Source organism: Ceratotherium simum, chromosome 17 (genome assembly GCF_057802395.1).
Source record: "Ceratotherium simum simum isolate JZ-2026a chromosome 17, ASM5780239v1, whole genome shotgun sequence".
Taxonomy (NCBI): domain Eukaryota; kingdom Metazoa; phylum Chordata; class Mammalia; order Perissodactyla; family Rhinocerotidae; genus Ceratotherium; species Ceratotherium simum.
Window position 1 is genome coordinate 55,217,636 of NC_141916.1, and position 19,815 is coordinate 55,237,450.

General features: G+C 48.5%; 1 protein-coding gene across 1 annotated transcript in view; it reads right to left on the minus strand.

Annotated features, from left to right (window-relative positions):
• Nucleotides 1-17,830: 17,830 nt before the first annotated feature.
• Nucleotides 17,831-19,815, minus strand: part of NTF3 (neurotrophin 3) — a 65,127-nt gene continuing 63,142 nt past the window's right edge. Inside the window, exon 2 of the mRNA XM_004438741.2 lies at nucleotides 17,831-18,794. Coding sequence (XP_004438798.2) covers nucleotides 18,000-18,794 — 795 coding nt within the window. The 3' untranslated portion in view covers nucleotides 17,831-17,999. The remainder of the gene's footprint in view (nucleotides 18,795-19,815) is intronic.

Here is a 19,815-nt window from a genome sequence, read left to right on the forward strand (position 1 = left end):
TCGAGGAAAGCGCATTCCAGGCGTTCAGACCAGCTAGCTCAAGAGCCTCCATAAGTAAACCGGGAGGGAAGGTCCTGCCTGAAGCATAGCCTAACCTGTCACCTCTAACATGTAGCAGGTTTTGCTCTCCAAACAAAGAGTTTTTTAAAAAACTTTTTCCTATTGGAAACCAGACTCTGTCAGAGTTGGCTCAGAAACCATTTGCTCGGCTGATGGAGGAATAAACACACGGCTCTGTGTCTTGATGGCCTTTAGCGGAGCCAGTGCCCTGGCATGTGGGGCAAGAAAGGTTTGAGCCCTGGAACCCCATCCAATTTCCCCCCAACCCCAGTAACAAGATCTCACATACTTGACAACCGGGCCCTCTCCCCACTTCTCGCTCGGTCCCTGCCCCCTGGAATTCTTGGGCAGAACAGCTGCACTGGAGGCTCAGTTTTCAATGAAACAATAAAATACTCCTGTGTGTCCCTAAGAGGATGGCATTTATGACTGGGGTGGGCCAGCTTCCCTGCACAGACACCCCCTCCCCGATTCCCAGGCTCACCAGCCCAGACGTCCACATGTCCCACAGCCTGTCCTTAAGCCTCTGGGAACTGCAGCAGGGGTGCCTCAGAAGGTCCTTGCCCAGAGCATGCTGGTGGAGAGAAAAGGCATGCACATCCAGCGAACAGGAGGACCCTTGCCAAGGGAGAAGAAAGTGCACTTTTGTGTCCCAGACCATCCAGCAGGGCACCGTCCCTGGCACCGCACCCTCTCCCAGAACCCTCACCACCCAGCCCCACACACAAGCTGCCTCTCATAGACTGTCTGCTCTCTGGTTCAAGGACAGGAAGGCCCTCCTGGCTCTGAGAGGAAAGTGGGTGTGGCCACATTCCACCAGCACCACACAGCCCTCCCCCACTCCCTTCCTCTGCCCTAGGCTCTTCTTTAATGGAGCAGGAAGTCCTTGACTTTCGTAAATTTCCCTTGTGCTCGGCATGCGCCTTTGGGCGTTGCGCACTGATACCCAAGGCTTCCTTCCACGTGCAAGACTGGAACTTCCATACCCAGGGGCCAAACTTTGCAAGCTTCCACGTGGGGGCGCAGCATGCCAGCCGACATCACCCTCTGCTTCAGGCCCAGAGTTTATGCAGTTACTTTGCACATTTAATGTAATTTTGCCCTATTGCTTTTAAAAATAAAGCAGTGGAAAGCAGGGGTAGAAAGCATAGGTCCCGTAAACATAATATAAATGAGACAAAGATGGGCGTCCGTAGGTATGCCAAAGGAAGAGCAAAGAAGCCACAAGCAGACGCTCACCAGAATTAAGCTGACTGACGGTGTTCCAGTGGATGCCAGACAGGCCTGCTGTAGGTCCTCTACACAGAGTGCTCTCTTTCATGTGACTTGCTCCCTTGCCTGCTTTCCAAACCCTGGCTCAAAGCTCAGCACAGCAATGGGGCTTCGGCGATCCTCCTATTTTCAATGGCAGCCTGCACTCCATCCTCCACTTGCATCCTGGGTCCTCTTTACTCTGTTCTGCTTTCTCTCTCGCTGGCCCCCAGCCCTCATCAGCATCCAACAGACTGACTTGTTTACTACAGGTCCTTTTTATTGTCCTTCTCCTTCCATTATTAGACCACGAAAGACATCCCAAACACCTAGACTGATGTCTGGTACCTAGGACAGCATTTTGTTTTATAGTATTGACATTTTGTTAATATCAATGAATATCGAATTGTAAAAGAAAGAAATTAACAAATATCTTCAAAATATGGGTAGGATATTGCAAAAATTGTACAAAAAAGATGAGGTATAATTCCGATGTTACAATTTCTTTTAGACCCTTGGTGAAAACACACCCCTGTGCCATTTAAGTCTATGATTACACTTTTGAATATTTGAGTTTAGTGCACAATTTTAGAAACACACTCTATATGACAGTAGGGGCTGGCTCTTGAACAAGCTGAACCCAGAGTTAGAGCAGATACAGGTCATGGGCAGAGTTCAAGGCAGGACATTGAAATCCAGAAAGGCTTCTGAAAAGAGGCAGTGTGACCTGCCCTTCTCATGGTTGATGTCTGGCACACGCTGGGTCAGATTTTGCAGCAGGTCTTTGCCAAATAAGGATGACTTGGGCACTGCAGCCTGGCCTGTCTGGAATACTCACCAGGTATTGCTGGCTGGCCTTTGGGGTGGGTACAGCGACCTCGTGCACTCAGCTGGGAGGGAGCTGAAGCCCTGAGTCTCCCTGGTAGGAACCCCTGTCTGATAGGAAGAGGGAGACAAGAAATGTGGCTGCTCCCGTGGCTGGAGGAGCAGAGGGTGCAGCTCCCGGTGAGGCCTCGAGGGAAGGGGATGGGTGGGGCCCCAGAGCAAGGACAGTTTCCCCTGATTCTACAGATCATATCCTCAACAAAAACCCTTGTGAAGTGCTCCGTCCTGTACCCAGTGCTTTACCTGCAACAATAACTGACTTCTCACTGTAACTGCTCCCTGTGTTATTAGGTACATTTCCCTTCATTTTACAGAGGAGGAAAGGCAAGATTGGAGGCATCAGTCTGCCCCGGTTGCACGGCTAGTATAGGATGGAGTTCACGTCAGAGCCCCAGCTGTCTGGCTCCAGAGCCCACACTGATAACCACCGCGAAGGCCATGGAGGCCACGGGCCACGCTGGGGGAACCAACGGGACTTCTGTCACCCATCTGTAACAACTCTCTCACCTTGAGGGAGGACAGAGGTTCTGCGTGGAAGGGATAACAAAACACAGACCTTTAATACTGCTGACAAAGAAAAACAGAAAAACCTTACATGTGAAACCAGAGAACATCTTATTTCGGTAGACCAGATGAATAGAGTAGGCAGTGCCCCCAGAGCCAACTTCATTTTGGGTTCAGGAAATTGTTTCTCTTTCTCTACACCAAACACAAGAAAATATGCATAATTTCATCCTAACTTCACAGAAATTTGCTGCAGCCTGGGACCATGGCTCTGAAGATGGCGTTGCCGGCTGGGGCAAGTGGTGGTGTTGGAGGGGGTGCTGCCAGTATATGCCAGCTCAGTTCATCTGAGTCCCAGCCTCCAACCAGGAAGCTAATGAAGCTTCAGCTTCGGGGTCCCTCACTAGCTCCAGCCCCTTACAGAGGCTGGGAGGTGCCCCAGCAAGTGATTCATATGTTATATGGTTTTAAAAATCTTGTGAAAGTAAGATTAAAATTATTTTGATATCAAGAAACAAACTGGAAGAAAAAAGTCTCAGATCACACTCAGGTATTAATTCATTAAGAGGAAGAGATAAATATCCAATAGAAATGATACATTTCTAATAGAAGTAATGAGTAGGCTCCTGGATTGTTACACAATCCCATTAAAGAAAAGGATGAATTATACGTTCACAGTGGAAAAAAGATTTTCCTTCTTTTGCTGATTCAACGTAAACTGCTATCATTGACAAAGATGACATGACCTGACAGTGCGACCCACAATGACAGATGGTTAATGAGTGCTGACAATTCACACAGCATTTAAGATTAATCACCGCATTAAGAAAAAATGGAAATGTCTTGACATTTTTCAGCTGATATGTGAAAGAATCTTTTTTTTTTTTTGTGAGGAAGATCAGCCCTGAGCTAACATCCGTGCTAATCCTCCTATTTTTGCTGAGGAAGACCGGCTCCGAGCTAACATCTATTGCCAATCCTCCTGCTTTTTTTTTTTCCCCAAAGCCCCAGTAGATAGTTGTATGTCATAGTTGCACAGCCTTCTAGTTGCTGTATGTGGGACGTGGCCTCAGCATGGCCGGAGAAGCGGTACGTCGGTGCACGCCCGGGATCCAAACCCGGGGCCGCCAGCAGCAGAGCGTGTGCACCCAACCGCTAAGGCACGGGGCCGGCCCCTGAAAGAATCTTAATAGAGATTTTCCTAAATTTTGTAACAATTTTGAAAATGTACATGATGTTACCAAGGATAAGTTGTGAGCCTAAAAGAAACTTTTCTGAAATAGCAATATTCAAAACCAAGGTTTGATCAACCATATTAAAACAGAAGCTAAATTATCTTTCAGTTCTTTTTATAGAAAATAATATAAAACTATTGTTAGATATGAAGATTATGCAGAAAAAAAATATGGGAAATAAAGTATCATCAAGGTGTGCTAGGTGGTTAATGAAACTATTAAGTATTAGGTTTTCTATATTTTTTTATTTTTTTATGGTAACTGTCAGCTTTTAATATTTTTAATTTAAAAAAGCTGTGATTCTTCTTCTTTAAGTACCTATCTTAGTTTGCTAGGGCCGCCATGTCAAAGGACTACAGACTGGGTGGCTTAAATAGCAGGAATGTATTATCTCACAGTTCTGAAGGCTGTACGCCCCAGACCAAGGTATTGGCTGGGCTGGTTTCTTCTAAGGGGGGATCTGGTCCAGGCTTCTCTCCTGGGCATGGAGATGGCTGCCTTCTCCCTGTGTCTTCACAGGATCCGTCTTCCCTCTGTGTGTCTGGGTGCTAACCTCCTCTTCTTATAAAGACACCAGGCAGAGGCCACCCTAATCGCCTCATTTTAATTTCATTACCTCTTTAAAAACAGTGTCTCTGAATACAGTCACATTCTGAGGTGCCAAGGGTTAGGACTTCAACGCTTAAATTTTGGGAAGACACAATTAAGCCCATAATAGCACCCAGTCTTGTATTGTTTTTTAAGAGGGATCCATATATTTTTTTAAGTTTCAAGCACCAGAAAATCTGGACCTAGACATGTGGGTATCTCTTCTGCTCCTGGAATCCACTATTCTGAAGTTTATAACCTCTTGCATACAAGAAGTCTTTCTGATTCAACAAACATTCTTGAGGACCTACTGTGTGCCAGGCCCTGCTCACACCAGGGCTTCAGCAAGATGGCCACAGGTCTTGCTTCCCCAATGCCCAGGGGTGGTGAGTGCTGAAGGAACAGCACCAGGTGCTCTGGAGCCCAGAGCCGGGGCAGGCCGGCTTCATGGGTGGGCGACCCTAGCAGTCACACAGGGCCCTGCATGTAGAAGGGCTTTGTGCTTGGGGTTTAATGCTTTACTGTCTCCATTTTGAAATTCTTAACCATTTATGAACAAAGAGATCCCATATTTGCCTTCTGCACCAGGTCCCCTGATTCTGTAGCCAGTCCTGAGGAGGGGAATTGATGCGGCTTCTGGTGATGGCCATGTCAGCTCTAAAGGCTGGCTAGGTTTTCCCTTTGGGAAAAGTGAAGCATGAGCCCTCCAGGAAGAAGGAAGCGTCTCGTGTGCCAAGACGCATGGACAAGGGTCAGGGAGCACTGAGAGTGTAATCTAGAATTCTCCCTCCTCATGAGTCAGAGGAAACGAGCTCCGTCTGGAGGGCATTTTGAGGCTTGGGCTCCGGAGTCGCAGCGGGAGGGTTCACGCCCCAGCGCTCACATCTACCAGTCGCCACTAGGGGCAAGTTACTGCCTTTCCTGGGGTTCAGCATCCTCATCTGTAAAAGGGGAAAGTCCTAAATTCGAGAGTCAGGACTTCATACATGTGCTACCTCTTCTTGTCTGGCATCGCTTTCAAGTCAGAGCAAGGAGAGACCTTTGTGTGTGATGAAGGTTGTGGTTGGGACAGGATCCGAGCGGGACTGGGGGTCAGGAACTGCCTCCGCCAAGACTTGGAGGTGAGTGTGTGCAAGCCAGGTCTGAGAAATAGGCATTCAATCAGCGGGGCCATTCTCAGTGTTCGTGAGAGAGAGAAATAGCTAGAAAAGAGGCTGGGACTATACTGTCAATAACCCCAAGTGCCCAGCCAGGAGCTTGGCCTCTATACAATGGGAAACTCCTGAAAGCACTTGAATGGGACCTGATGAAGGTGGCATTTGATGAAAATTCATGTCTGGGAATGTACTCATTCAGCTCCTTTAAAGGCTGGATCAGAGAAAGGAAAGCCAGCTCCTGCAGAATGGGGCGAGATCCTGCCTCTTTTGATCAGCAGTGCAAAGGAATCCATGGGGCAGCAAGGAGCCTGGTGCCTCTAAGGCCACCAGAACTGTGGTCTCTGCCTTCCCACCCTCTGTCTTCCTACCCCTCCTACCCAAGGAATTGCAGCCTTGCTGCCCCTGTGGTGAGAAGAGAAGTGTGGGTTGCTGGCCTGGAACAGGGCTTGTGGGTTCCAGACGCTGAATGAGGCTGCAAGACACACCCAGAGAAGGCTGACTCCAATGGGCTAACAGTTACGCTGACATGAAACAGGGTTCGTGTCAAAAGTTCAGGGGGAAGCATGACAGGATTAGAGGGAGAGGAAGCAATGTGGACAGTGCAATTATTCCAGGACTGAGACCCAACAACTGGACTTCCAGCTGCAGGAGACCAGAAAGGGCAGTGATGGGAGCTGGCCCTCCCACCAGGCCAAGGGGACCAGGGAATGTGCAGGGAGGTGCCAAATGATGTGTCAAACCTGGATGAGGGGATGAGTGGTGAAGTGGTCCTACCACTTCCGGAGTCTTGCCTCCACCTTTTCCAAATGTGACTTGCAATATGCCAGAATCCCCCTCCAGGCCTCTTCCTCCAACATGACTTTGAGCACGTCCATCCTCCAGAAAGAATGTTATAGAGCATCTTGGGGTCTGCACTGAGGCCACCACATGACTGGTCACATCTGCTCCTCCAACTCCAGGTAGGCCTAGGTCTGCACAGTGGAGCAGCCAATGCATGTGGTTCAGGGGGTGCAGAGATGAAGTTCAGAGCCCTTATTGACAGATGAGATACATGGGCCCATGGTGACCTAGCTATGAAGGCCACTCTTCTGTTTAATTCCACAGGACACAGGCTCCCACTTTCCTGCAGGACTAGGTCCAAGATCCTTAGCATGGCATAATAGGCCTCTGTGATCTGGCCCTCACTGTTCTCACTCTTTTTGTTCCAACAACACAAACCTATTGGTTTGCCTGAAGGAAAGAGCCTCTTATCTGTGCCCTAATAACAGGCCCTCATGAAGCTATTGAAACATTGATCGCGTTGCATCACAGCTCTCTATGTCTCTTTCTCCATGTACTCTGTATCCCTGAGTGGGGGTCTGACACAAAGCCAGTGCTGAGGGAGGAGGCAATGGATGTGGCCTAGAGACCTTTGACTCATCTGAGGTTGCTCAGTGGGACCAGGATTCTAGGGTTCACAGGTGTAGCTCTTGACGGGTACACCAGGCTCTCATCTGTCCACGCTACATCTCTCCTGCCTCTTGCTGAGATGAAGCTAAACTGTGAGAACCAGGAAGGGGCAGTGCCCCACCCAGCAGCAGGGGCAGGCCTGAGCCATGGTGGAGCAACCGTTTGCTAGAACACAAGGGGGAGAAAAGGTTGATGTTGCAAAAGAAACCCATAGAAATCAGGCATCTTCTGCTTTGCGACCCCCTTTCCCATCCAACGTGTACTCTGCTTTTTGAGCCTAGGGTATTTTTACAAGGGCTTTAGAAAGCTTCTAGATTTGCTCTGGACTTAAAAATCAAAAGCATGAAAAGAATTGACTTGGGCTACAGCTTGAGGGATTTGGGCAAGAAAAAGAGACCCTTCCCTAGAATGATGGTGGCAATGAACAGCAAGATAATAATGTGCGTCTGTACAGTGGGCCAGCTGGCCAGCTGGATTTGCTCCTCTGGAGGCGGCAGGCACAGCTCCCAGCCCTCAGGAAGAGAGAGCCAGTGTTACTGAGAGCTTCCTGGATGCCAAGCATGCTGCCAAATGACTTACGTGTTTGCCTTCCATCCTGACAACATCCCTGTGAGGTGGGCAGAGTGGCTGTCAGGCTGGAAGATGTTGGGACGGCTGGCCAGTTGTTAAAATACAAAACGGCTGCTGTACCAGTTAGTAATAACTACTGTCTCAAGCTCCCCAAGGGATCTCTCCTTACCTTTTCCCTTCTCTTGGGGTCCACAGGACTTCCCTGTTCTCCAACACTTAATGAAGGCCCAGGGGAGGCTCCCAGGACCACGTTCCAGCCTACAGCTGTCCACTGGTCTACACTGCCTGTTCCAGCCACAGACATTTTCATTATCACCCTGAGAGGTAGGCCCTATCATCATCTCCTTTGTATAGGAAACTCGAGACTGAACAAAATCAGGGAATGCCCAAGGTTACATAATTATGAATGGGGGGATCAGGGGTCCAGCCTGGGTCTCCTGGACTTGGGTCACCACACCACAACACAAACCTCCAGAGGGGCGGCCTCTGGAGGGTCTGATAGCCACAGATTGAAGATTCCGTGTGGAAAAGTCCGGGTCTCTGAGAAGTCCCTGGGAACAGCTAGAAGCACTCACTGGCAGGGCAGATGCTGGGGTAGCATCTGTAAGGCCCATGCAAAAGCTCCTCTGCTCACCCAGTAGAAGTGTCAACACCTCTCATGTGGCTCAATCCTGTAGTTTGGTTGAGAAGGTGTGGAGTAATGGTGGGTGTTCTAGACTGGATGACAGAAGATCTCATTTCCATCCCTGCTCTGCCCTACACATTAGCTGTGTGACTTTGGCTGGGTTGCCTAACTTCTCTGGGGTCTAGCTGGCTTAGTAGGTTGGGGTGGGAGGCAGTTCTAATGGCCTATCTGGAGCTTCTCAGAGACCACCCCGCTTGCCTCTCCTTCTATACTATCTCAAAGCTCTCACCCCTGCCACTTATTCTTAAGTAGCCTGGACTAGCTCCCAGGATACTTGGTAATTGAATTAGGGATGTTTTTATACCCACTTCTCAGGAAGGAAAACTGAGGGTTGAGGAGTACAAATGACTCAACTGCAGTCCCAAGAAAAGTCAGTGTGATGGGACTCCAAGAATAGTTTTCTTGAAGCACGGCCTCGATTAAAAGAAAGTTCCCTTAGGGTACCAAAGCCAGAAAGCCAGCCTTGGGTTGGGCAGACCTCCCCACCTACCCTGGTTGAGGATCTGCCAGCAGGAGCTAGAGGCACAGGAATTCAGAGGGAGTAGCCCTGCCCACGGCCTCCCCTCTCTTGCCCCCAGGCCTTTCAGCATCTGGAGGGGGCCTGAGTGCAGCCCTGACAGCAGGAGGGAGTGACTGAGTCTTGTTTCTCTGGAATGGAACAGGTTTGACAGGGTAAAAAGTCCCTCTGAGGGAGGGAAGGCTGAAGAAGACCCTCTGGGGAAAAGCAACCCTGTGCATAATGCTTGCCTCTTTGGGGTAATGGATACCTGAGGTTTCTGATGAAAAGCTTCACCCAGAGATGATTCATAAATTGGGCCCTATTTATACTTCCATTGCCAAATCTTGATTTTGACTTTTGGTTCAAGATCCTATGCTTAATTAGGGTCATGAATCGCTCAGAGGACATGAAAATGTTTGACTTCCCATAAGCAGACATTTCATGTTTTGAATTTTCATAGCAGCAAGCATTTTAATCTCAAAATTATATAATATGTAAGAATACCATCACCCTGCCCCCAACCGCTTATCTACAGTATGTCCATTCTCTATCTTTTTACTGTTTTATATTTCCTCTTAGTGTTTACCACCTGCATTTATTTTACATGCATATTTGCTTATTTTCTTTATTTTTTTTCCTGCCACACCCTCTAGATGGGAAGTTCCATTAAGGTCTGAGTCTCATCTGCCCATTTGTCACTATACTAATCAATGCCAAGGAGGAGAGCTGGCACATAATAAGCCTATAAAAATTTGTTTAGGGCCAGCCCCAGTGGCCTAGTGGTTAAGTTCAGCATGCTCTGCTTTGGTGGCCCAGGTTGGGTTCCTGGGTGTGGACCTACACCACTCGTCTGTCAGTGGCCATGCTGTGGCGGTGGCTCACACACAAAAAGAGGAAGATTGGCAGCAGGTGTTAGTTCAGGGCGAATCTTCCTCAGCAAAAAAAAGCGAAAAAATTTGTTGAATAAATATGTGCTTGAATGGGTGAATGACTGCTCAACCAATACAGGACGGTCTTTATCTCAGAAGCGTAAACATGGCTCTGGTTCATGACCTTGTGTTTTGTTTCCCTTTACTTGTATTTAAAAGTTGTTTTCTTCCAATTTGAGTGCTCTTCCCAACACTTCACCAACGTGATAAAGGAGTCTCAAATCTTTGAACGGAAAAGGACATTATATTTTATATTGTTGAGCTTCTTGCCTCCAAGATATATTCCCCTACCTCATCATGGACATCTAAACAACTAAAGAGCAATACGACCTTCCATGCTAACTCACTCATTCTCCCTTGGGTTTGACCCAAATCCTTCTTCCTGCTGTAGTTCCAGTTTATTCGGGGAACTCAGTCATTTGTTTGTACAACAACTACTGATTGAGGGAGAGCTTAGTGCCCAGCCTTCGGGATACGGTTCTGACTAAACCCAGCGTGATAGCTGCTTATGGAGATTACAGCCAAATGGGGCAACATCTCCAACACGTCATTACACAAATAGTCATCCAGCTATCATTTCAGTGGTGTCATGTGATATGAAATAAGATACTGGGTGCTATGAGAATATAAAATGATAGAGAAGGCTGGATGATAATGAACTCAGGAGGAAGTGTCAGGAAAGGTCCCCCCAGGGAAAAGGAATTTACACACTGAGATCTGAAGACTGAGCGGGAGTGAGTGAGACAAAGGGAGCCCAGAACAAAGAAGCACATTCAAGGCCGAGGGAACAGCCTGTCTGCACCTCCAGAGCAGAAGGGTGATTGGCTCCTTCCAGGATTTCCTAAGAGAGAGGAATCTTATTTCCTGATTGACCATGAGGCTTTCAAGGAACCACATTAACAGCTGGGAAAGGTCCTAGCCCAGAAAATAGAACCACAATAAGTTCTTTTTTTGACCAGAATCTTTAGATTTCAGCTTCCCAACACCTGACTTTTTCCTTTAAAACGTAACCTGAATTGTCTCTGATAGTAGAATCCTCAAGCTGACCCTGACACACGCCTCTGTGGAGGGCCACTGGTCTGAAGATGCAGATGCCCTGGGCCTCAGCATGTTCGTTTCCTTCTCCTCAGTCATCTCCAAGCACTTTGTGCAGCTTCCAAAGTGATGAGGCAGGTGGGCGGGATAGGCCGTCAGCAACGGAGGCCTGACCATGGGCCCTGGAGAGGGTCCCAGTTCCACACCCTGACTTTGCTGATGAGCTTCCACGCATTTTGGCTTCTGCTGAGCTTCGACTAGACCCATTTGTAAATGGAGAGACTTATCTATGCTGGATTATTTCTAATAAGTAAGAGCTGTTCTTTCACCGTTTCATGCATGCTTCTACCGTGATAATTAATTCTTTTGGATAGCTCTACCCTGATGTCCCCTGGGCACCTCAAACTCATTATCTATCATTCCTGCCTTCAGACCCACTCATCTTGCTCTCTTCCTGAACTTGATTTAGAACCATTATGCCTTGAGAATGTTGTGATCATCTTCCTTAATGCCTTCCTCTCTCACATCCAATTGGTTACCACATCTTATTGATTACTTCTCAAAATGCTTCTCTGATCGACATGTCTCCCTGGTTCCACTGCCTCCTCCTTAGCCTCGGCCCCCCGTTGTCATGTTGACTGCTGATCTTCCAGCTGTCACTCCATCAGTCCATCTCCAGCACATCTGTCAGTGACACCACCACCAAAATTATCTTCTTAAAAAAAACTTGAATAAAACCCGCATTGATTCCTCATTGCTTAACAAACCAGTGATTCTCACAGCGTGCAGCCGCATCACCTGGGAACTTGTTAGAAATGCAAGTTCTCAAGCTCCACCCTAGACCTAATGAACCAGAAACTAGGGCCCAGACATCAGTGTTCACAATCCCTCCAGGTGATTCTGATGCTCAAGTTGGTGATACCCACACAATCATATCCAACTTCATAACTTTTCACACTGGCTTTGAATTATTTGGTCCAACTTCTCTCTCCAGCTTACTACAGTCATGAAAATCTGGTTACCCCAAACCTTTTATTTTTTTCTACGTATGTCAGATCCTGTTATCATTACTCACTTTTATAGGCTGTTCCTCCATCTGGAATATCCTTCCCCTCATTCTTCCCTCTCAAGCTCCTACTCATCCTTAAGAGTCAGCTCAGAGGTCACCTCCTCAGTGACGCCTTCCCTGACTGTCCCAAGCAGCATTTAGTTGCTCATTTTCTGGATTCCCACAGCCCCTTTTGTTGACAATCTAGTTGCAGCTGTTTCATCTGTAGATCTGGCTTCAACATAGGGAAGGGCTTTCCATCAAATAATTAGAGCTGTTTTAAAATCAAGACAGCTCCTTGTGAGGAGGTGCTTATAGAAGGATGTGGAGATTATCCAGGCTACTCTAAGCTGCTGTACCTTAAGGTCCCCTCCTTTGTAACCACTGCTCTTCCAGGATGACATCTCTCGTGCTGAGTCCACACAGCAGAGCAGGGTGCCAGACATGGAGTAGGCATTCAACAAAGTGAAAAAAAAAGTATTGAATGAATAAAAGGTAGATTTCTGCCTTGCTAGGGAGAATGAAAAGTTCTGTCCAAACTTGAAATTCTGTGTTGTATCTCTTTGCAAAAGCCCCAAAGAGATACTCTAGCCACGCTGATCTTTACACTTCAAGGAGAAGCTACAACCCCCTCTCCCTGAGTACGTGACTGTTAAATTGCTGGGTGGGGGATGGAGGGTCTGGGTGGGAGGCTCACTCCTCTTCCCCCACCTGCTGACTCCCCCTGCAGTGAGCCCTGATGAGTCTGCTGTCCCCGCAGGGAGAACAATGCGGAGTCCCTGCTGTACTGACCCTTTTGTCTCTCCCTGTGCGCCAAGTGCAGGCCACCTCCCCCCTCCTGCCCCGCCATTGACATTCAACATCTCGGCCCCCTGAGACACTCAGCAGCCTCGCCATTACTGTCTTACTCACACCGCTAAGAGCATGTGCTTCCAAACCCCACAGACCTCCTGGGTTCCAATCCTGGCACTTCCCCCAACCAGCTGTAGGACCTCGGCAAGATAACTTCTCTTCGCAGTGTCCTCAACTGCACAGAGTTAAAACTACCAGGGCATGCACAGTGCCTCACATACAGGAGGCAGCCAGGAACTGAGAACCGTTATTATTATTATTTATTATTCCATCTGACCTCATCTTCCACCCCCTCACCCCAGCACCAGCTTCCAACGCTTTCTTACCAAGTCAGAAGGCCCCCAGTCACATCTCCTTCTGTTTTGGCTGGCGGAGTCTGCCTGATGCCTTTTCTATCTGTAAATCCTCAACCCTGAGCAGCCTGTTTTCTGGACCCAAGAATGTTCATTTTCCATATGCTCCCCAGCTGGCTACCAGCTCAGTCTCCTAAAGGTTAAACTTGTGTTCCGGAACATTCCTTTCAAGCATTACCTTTCCTTAAAAAAATGCAATACATCAATGGTTAGGATATCAAAGCAACACACGCACACACACACACACATGCACGCACGTGCAATTGCATGCATGCACGCCCACCCACCTCCATACATCTCCATGGGAAACGCCATCTAACGCATTAGGCTGTATTTCATAATTTCCCAGTAAACTTTCATGTTTTCTTGCCACAGAGGCTTCTGTAATTAAATTGCAATGTCACTACTGAACTCCGCAACAATTCAGCTGAGCCAACATCAGCAGTAGCCAGTTTCTAGAAGAGGCTTTTGATATCTCTGGGCCTTCGCCTTCCCCACCTCCTTGCTCCTCCCCAGCCCTGGCCCCCACCAGGCACAGCTGTGCTTGTTTCATTGGCCTTCCATACACTATAACCAAATACAGGCTGAGGACTGAAGGAAACCAACCACGGTCCTTCAGTGTGCCTCCGACCTTCTCTGTGGTGCTGCACTTCAAGCTGGGCCAACCTCCATGAGGAACCAAACAAAAACCCAGGGGTTCCCGTCAACACAGAGGTGCCTGCCTTTCAGCTTGTTGGGAAACACATGTGCCTTGTGAGAAGACCACCGCCCACTGTAACTTGAGAAGGCATATGTAAGGAGTTTGAGTCTCCTTTGATTTGGGGGTGGGGATGTTGAGGAAGAGGATTAGGCTGAAGAAGGTTCCAGTTGAGACAATCAGCCTTCGGGGCTGCGGCTCTTCTTGGGTTTGTGGAACAGAGCATGTGCGAGGCCCTTGGGCCAGGGTGTGGGGGTGGGTGCGTGTTGTAGACAGTTGGCTGTTCTCCAGGCTGCAGAGTGCCCTGGCTGAGGCCGAGCAGAGCTGGAGCTGGTGAGGCAACGCTGGGCCTAACCAAGGACTCGGTGTTGGTTTTGCACACCCAGGGCCATGGGAGCTTGAAGCCTGGGAGATGTGTCTCCCTGGGGAAGTCAGACAACTCTCTAGGTGGCCGTAAACTGACTACACAGACTTCTTTCCTGAACACATGTTCAAAGGTGATCAAATGAATGCAGACAGTTTCTCCAAGCCTCAGTGGAGGGTTTTTACACTGACTAAATGAACTAAAAAACACACATAAACACACAGGCATAGGGAAAGGAACCACAAAAAAATCCTCAGAAATGCCAAACCCTAAAACACCAGCCTGGAGAAAGCATGGCTGGACACAAGTGACAGAGCGAAAGAGAGAGCAGAAGAGAGAGAGCGCAAGAACAAAGCCGTCCCAGAGATCTGCAAAAAGGAACGCGCCCACGCGCGCACACACACGCACACGCACATTTCAGAAAATCACGCAGGGCGCCGGTAGTGCTGCAGTGAAAGGTTAGAAATACATTCTCTGGAGTGTCAACTGAGAAGGATTAAAGCCCCGCTGGTAAGACTGGGCCAGTGGTCTGGTTAGAGAGACCCTAGAAGGGCACTGGGCAAATGCTACCCTGGGGTCTGCCTCCTATGGGATAGCTGAATGATACAATATAATTAGGACCAGTCCTTCACCATGGAGTTTGGAAATTCCTACCAGAATTCCAGAATGAGGGATCCTGTAAATCCCCCCAGAGCTCATCATCATCATCGGTAACACTCAAGGGGGCTTCTTACATGTCAGGAACTGGATGTCTTCATTACATTGCAAAATAATCTTATGAAGTAGGCACTATCTTCATTTTACAGAAGAGGAAACAAAGGCTCAGAGAGGTTAAGCAACTTGCTCAAGTTCACACAGCCTGTAAAGGGGGGAACCTTAGAGACTTATGAGAGGGCAGAGAGAAGCCCCCACCAACGGCCCACCGAGCTTCTCACTGTAGCATTTATTAAGGAAGTGAGGACTGTCCTGTCTGGACACTGCCCCTCCCTGCAGGAGAATCTCATGATGCTGAAAGCCCCTATTAGGACAGGTGAGTTACTCAAGGTCATGCAACTATTGGCAACAAAGCTGGGCCAGAACCTGTCTCCTCCTATCCAATCAAGTTCCTCACACTGCAGTCCACCTCTCTGTTTAGTGAGGCTCCAGCAAGAAACTAAGCAACAAGGGAAGATGAAGGAGAGTGTGGAGTTTTCCAGGAGCCAGACACCAGCCCTCCAAGACTCCCCTGTCTCAGAGATGAGTTTACTTCCAACCTATTGCAATGGAAAATGTGTACACTCGAGACAAACAGGCCTCCTATGAACCTTGAGGAAGGCTCTACCTTGGGCGCATAAGCCTAAGTTGACTTTGGCAGCACTTGAATGCCCTCTTATGCCAAAAAAGTTACCTAAATGGAACTAGGTAACACTTCATTGCCCTGCCACCCAGCACGGGAGGTGCAGAGCTGTCACATGGCCTGAAGCCCAGAGTTCCTTTCAGGAAAGTAAGTTTTCATCTCATCCTCAGGTTTACTTCCTCCTCAAAGGAAGTTGCACATACCCCAGAGGCATGCTGCTTCAGACTCGCTCTAGACATGCAGGCAAACTCCTTCCATTCAAGACAGGGCCCAGGACTTGCCTTTGCTGTTTAGGGACTGTGCCTTCCCAGGCTGCAGTCTGGGACCTCCATCACCCAAGCCCATCTTCCCAGGCAGCTAGACCCTCTAGACAGGTTCTGTGCCCACTTGGAACAGAAGTTCCAGAAGAGGAGCATAAAGCCTCCTCAACTCCAGCCTGAGAACTGACGAACGTAAGACTCCCGTTATCCTAGCAGCGGTTTACTGTGTTCCTGATGTAGGCTCATGAAGCAAGAGCTACAGAAGTTTTCCAGGCAGAGGATGATGCTTTTCATTTCTCTAGGCCGGTAATATTCATTCTGAAGTGCAACGCTGCCCTGCAGAAAAGGGAAGGGAGGGAGGAGTGAGGATGAAACAGGCCTGCGTCATCACTCAACCAGGGATTAAATCTTCCCTCTGCCACTTTCCTGCTCAGCGACCACGGGTGCGTTAAATCCTCCAGCCTCAGTTTCCTTACTTGCAAATGGAGATGATCATGGCTACCTCAAGGATTTGTGAGAGCAATGGTGGCAGTATCTGAAAGTGCCCAGCACATAGTGGGTACGTGGCAAATTCCTTATTTCCTGCCCTCATATATTGAGCATCCAGAATCTAGTGCAGTATGATGCTCTTAACCAAAGCCACTGCGATTTGCTGAGCCTGTTTCAAGAGGCTCACGTCACATAAAGGACACATATTCTATTAGGCCTGTGTTGGAGAGATCTTGGGGCATGGTCTGCTCTGGATGGAGAGAGCACATGCAGGCCTTGAAGGCTAGGCGATCAAGGAAAGGCACAGGACAGGGTTTCAGGGAAGACTGGCAGCTTCTGGAGTGGGACAGTGGGCACCTGTGCCTCTGACAAGACAGGAGATAGAGTCCTTAGGCTCCAGCCCCAAGAGGACGAACTGCTTCCCAGTGGAAAAAGGGAATCAACAAATTCCTTGGGGGACACCACTAGTGTCCTCCTCAGGCCTGCCCTTGGCAGGACAGGTGTGGCCATTGCCACAGTGACCGCTCGGCTGTTGTGGACCCTTCTGGAACTCAGTAGGCACTGGGAAGCTTCCTTCCATTTGGGCTTTTTACATCCAAGGTGATGAATCAACCAAAAATAATACGGAGGAACACAATACCTAAGAAAGGAGAGGAGGGAAGGGACAAGGAGCTCTCGTTCTCGCATGCCTACCCTCTGCTAGGAAGCCCACAGTGGTTATTCCGCTGAAGCCTCTTGATGGCCCTGTGAGAGAGGCAAGAATCCCCCTCTGACTTTCTGACCCCAGGAGACCTAGGCTCAGAGAGCCTTCAAAATCTGGCCCCAAGTCACAGGGGAGAAGCTGGAATTTGAACCCAGGACTGACTCCAAAGGACGAGCATTTTCCAGTTCCTCATGCAGCTCTAGGAGGGGCCTCCAGAGGAGGGGCAGGCCACCGGCCCTGAGGATTTCGTGGCAGTAAATTCTTTTGTGTGTGTAGATTACTCCCGATCCATTTCAGTTTACTTCTGGGTAACCATACAATTATTCTGTTACAAATAGTTCAAGTTTTTTTTCTATGTGCCTAAAAGGATAAAAACCACTTACAAAAAGCAAAACAAAAACTAAAGCCAAAAAAAATCCAACCCTCAAACACCTCCAAACCCCAAAACAACAAACGTGCTGAAAAGAAACTTCCAAAACTAAGATTGCCGGGTTCATTGTTATCGTTCCTGGACCACGACAGTGGAGCAAATCATCATGCTAATTGGCAACACTGACAGCAAAGAAAGGGGAGCAAGTCCTTGACCGCGAGCTGGCTGGCCAGAACCAAGAGCGGAGCTCAAAGCCGCCAGGTGTCATTTTCAATGCAGGTGGTAACAGTCCTTTTAATTAATTCATCAAACATGAAGTATACCAGAAGAGGGGATATCACTGTGTCTATACACACGTCTGACATCATCTGATTTTAACAAGTTTACTAAAACGACAGTCATGGCCTTGACAATACTGAATGCAAAATACTGGCGTACACAGATTTTACAGAGCGGCCCCTGAGAGCCGGGGCACAAAATAAGGTTTAACAGATTGGAGAGGCCTGAGGGAAGGCAAGCACACTGATTTTATTGAGAAAAAAGCTTATATACTGTAGGGTTGCTGAAGTTTAATAAATAAAGGTCAACTTATAATATATAAAAACAATATAAACATTTATATGCTACATGCATATCATATAATTTAAAGTAATAATTTATATATGGGGAGAGATGCCAATTCATGTTCTTCCGATTTTTCTCGACAAGGCACACACACAGGAGGTGTCTATCCGTATCCACCGCCAGCCGACAAGTTTATTGTTCTCTGACGTCAGTGCTCGGACGTAGGTCTGCGACGTTTTGCACTGAGAGTTCCAGTGTTTGTCATCGATCCCCCTGCAACCGTTTTTGACAGGCCTGGCTTCTTTACATCTCGTCTCATAAAAGTATTGTTTGACGGGAGAGTTGCCGGTTTTAATCTCCCCCAGCACCGTGACCTGGTGTCCCCGAATATCGATGGCCGATGACTTGTCGGTCACCCACAGACTCTCGCTGTCACATACGGAATACTCCCCTCGGTGACTCTTGTGCTCCGCGTACCTCTTCCGCCGCGAGGTTCTGTTCGCCACCACGGGGTTGCCCACGTAATCCTCCATGAGATACAAGGGCGGGGGCTCCAAGGGCGTGCTGTCGCTCAGCAGGACCCGAGGGGAGTTGTAGCGTCTCTGTTGCCGCAGCAGCTCGGTGTCCATGGCAATCATCGACTGGAATTCCGACTTGGCGGGCTCTCCCGGCTCTGGCACTCGGGGGGCCTCTGTTTTGGGCAGGGTGCTCTGGTAGTTTTCCTTAACGTCCACCATCTGCTTGGAGAGCTTGTTTTTCAAAATATCTGCCTGGATCAGCTTAATAATCAGGGAATTTAGTGAGTCTTCTGGCAAACTCCTCTGATCCATGTTGTTCCCTTGGATGCCACGGAGATAAGCGAGAAATATCACATAAAGCAAGATGGACATCACCTTGTTCACCTGTAAGAGCTGAAAAGGAAACACAGGTGTTACTAGCAGGCTGTGGCAGCTGAGTCCACATCATTCTGGGACCAGCTACCTGTGAAGGCAGGAGATAACAGGGTATTACCACCTTCGGCAGGCACCAAAACTCCTCTCCGATGTCCAGACACAGGTTGTCTATTTCTTCCCCCACCCTGGGAAATACCGCTTTAATACAAGTCCTCTGAATCTCTAAAGCACCTTCTCTCCTAGACTTCCATGTGCCTTCACTCAACAATCTTTCTTCTAGCATCGTGGCTGTGTCACAGGGAAAGAGAAGTGTATGTGTGTCTGCATGTGGGTTGTGAAAATGAGAGAGAGAGAGGACAAAATCATTTCTTTAACAAAATATCAAAAATGTTAATGGAGAGAAGAAATACTGTATAGAAGGGTTAGGTCTCCTCCTAGGACCAGATCACAAAGAGCATCAGAGGCAGAGGCAGGATGAGGACGGCACTCTAGCTCTGGCCTCTGCTTTCTCTCCCAGACAGACAGCACCTCGTGCACCCGCATCTGATGTCCACTATATCACAGCCTTCTGTTGTGTGTCCTTCCACTCCTTTAAACCTCACCGGAGCCTGGAAGGACCACAGTCCACTTCACCTTGGCAAATTATGAAGAAACTGAACCTGAAAATTATAAACATGTATTTACAGTCTTTTATCATCAGCAGCAGCCTTGCAATTGTCCCAAGAAATATAGCTCTACTGTCCCCTGCAATGCAGCCCCTGGGGTCTCTCAAAGGAATGAAGGCCCTGAGGCTGGGGGTTGGGTCAGCTGCCTCTATATTGCGGCTCATCCCTGGCCAGGCCCAGTGGAGCCATTCTCCTACCCTGGTCAATGAACATGTGCGGCCACAGCCCACTCTGAGAGGGCCTGAGTTTCGGGGTGTTCTGCCAAGCTTACCCAGGGCACCCAACTGCTCCCCGGAGACCCCCTTCACAAGACAGCAGCACTGCAAAGCTCTACTTGCAGAAGATGGAGATGCAGCAACAATCAGCTCACATCA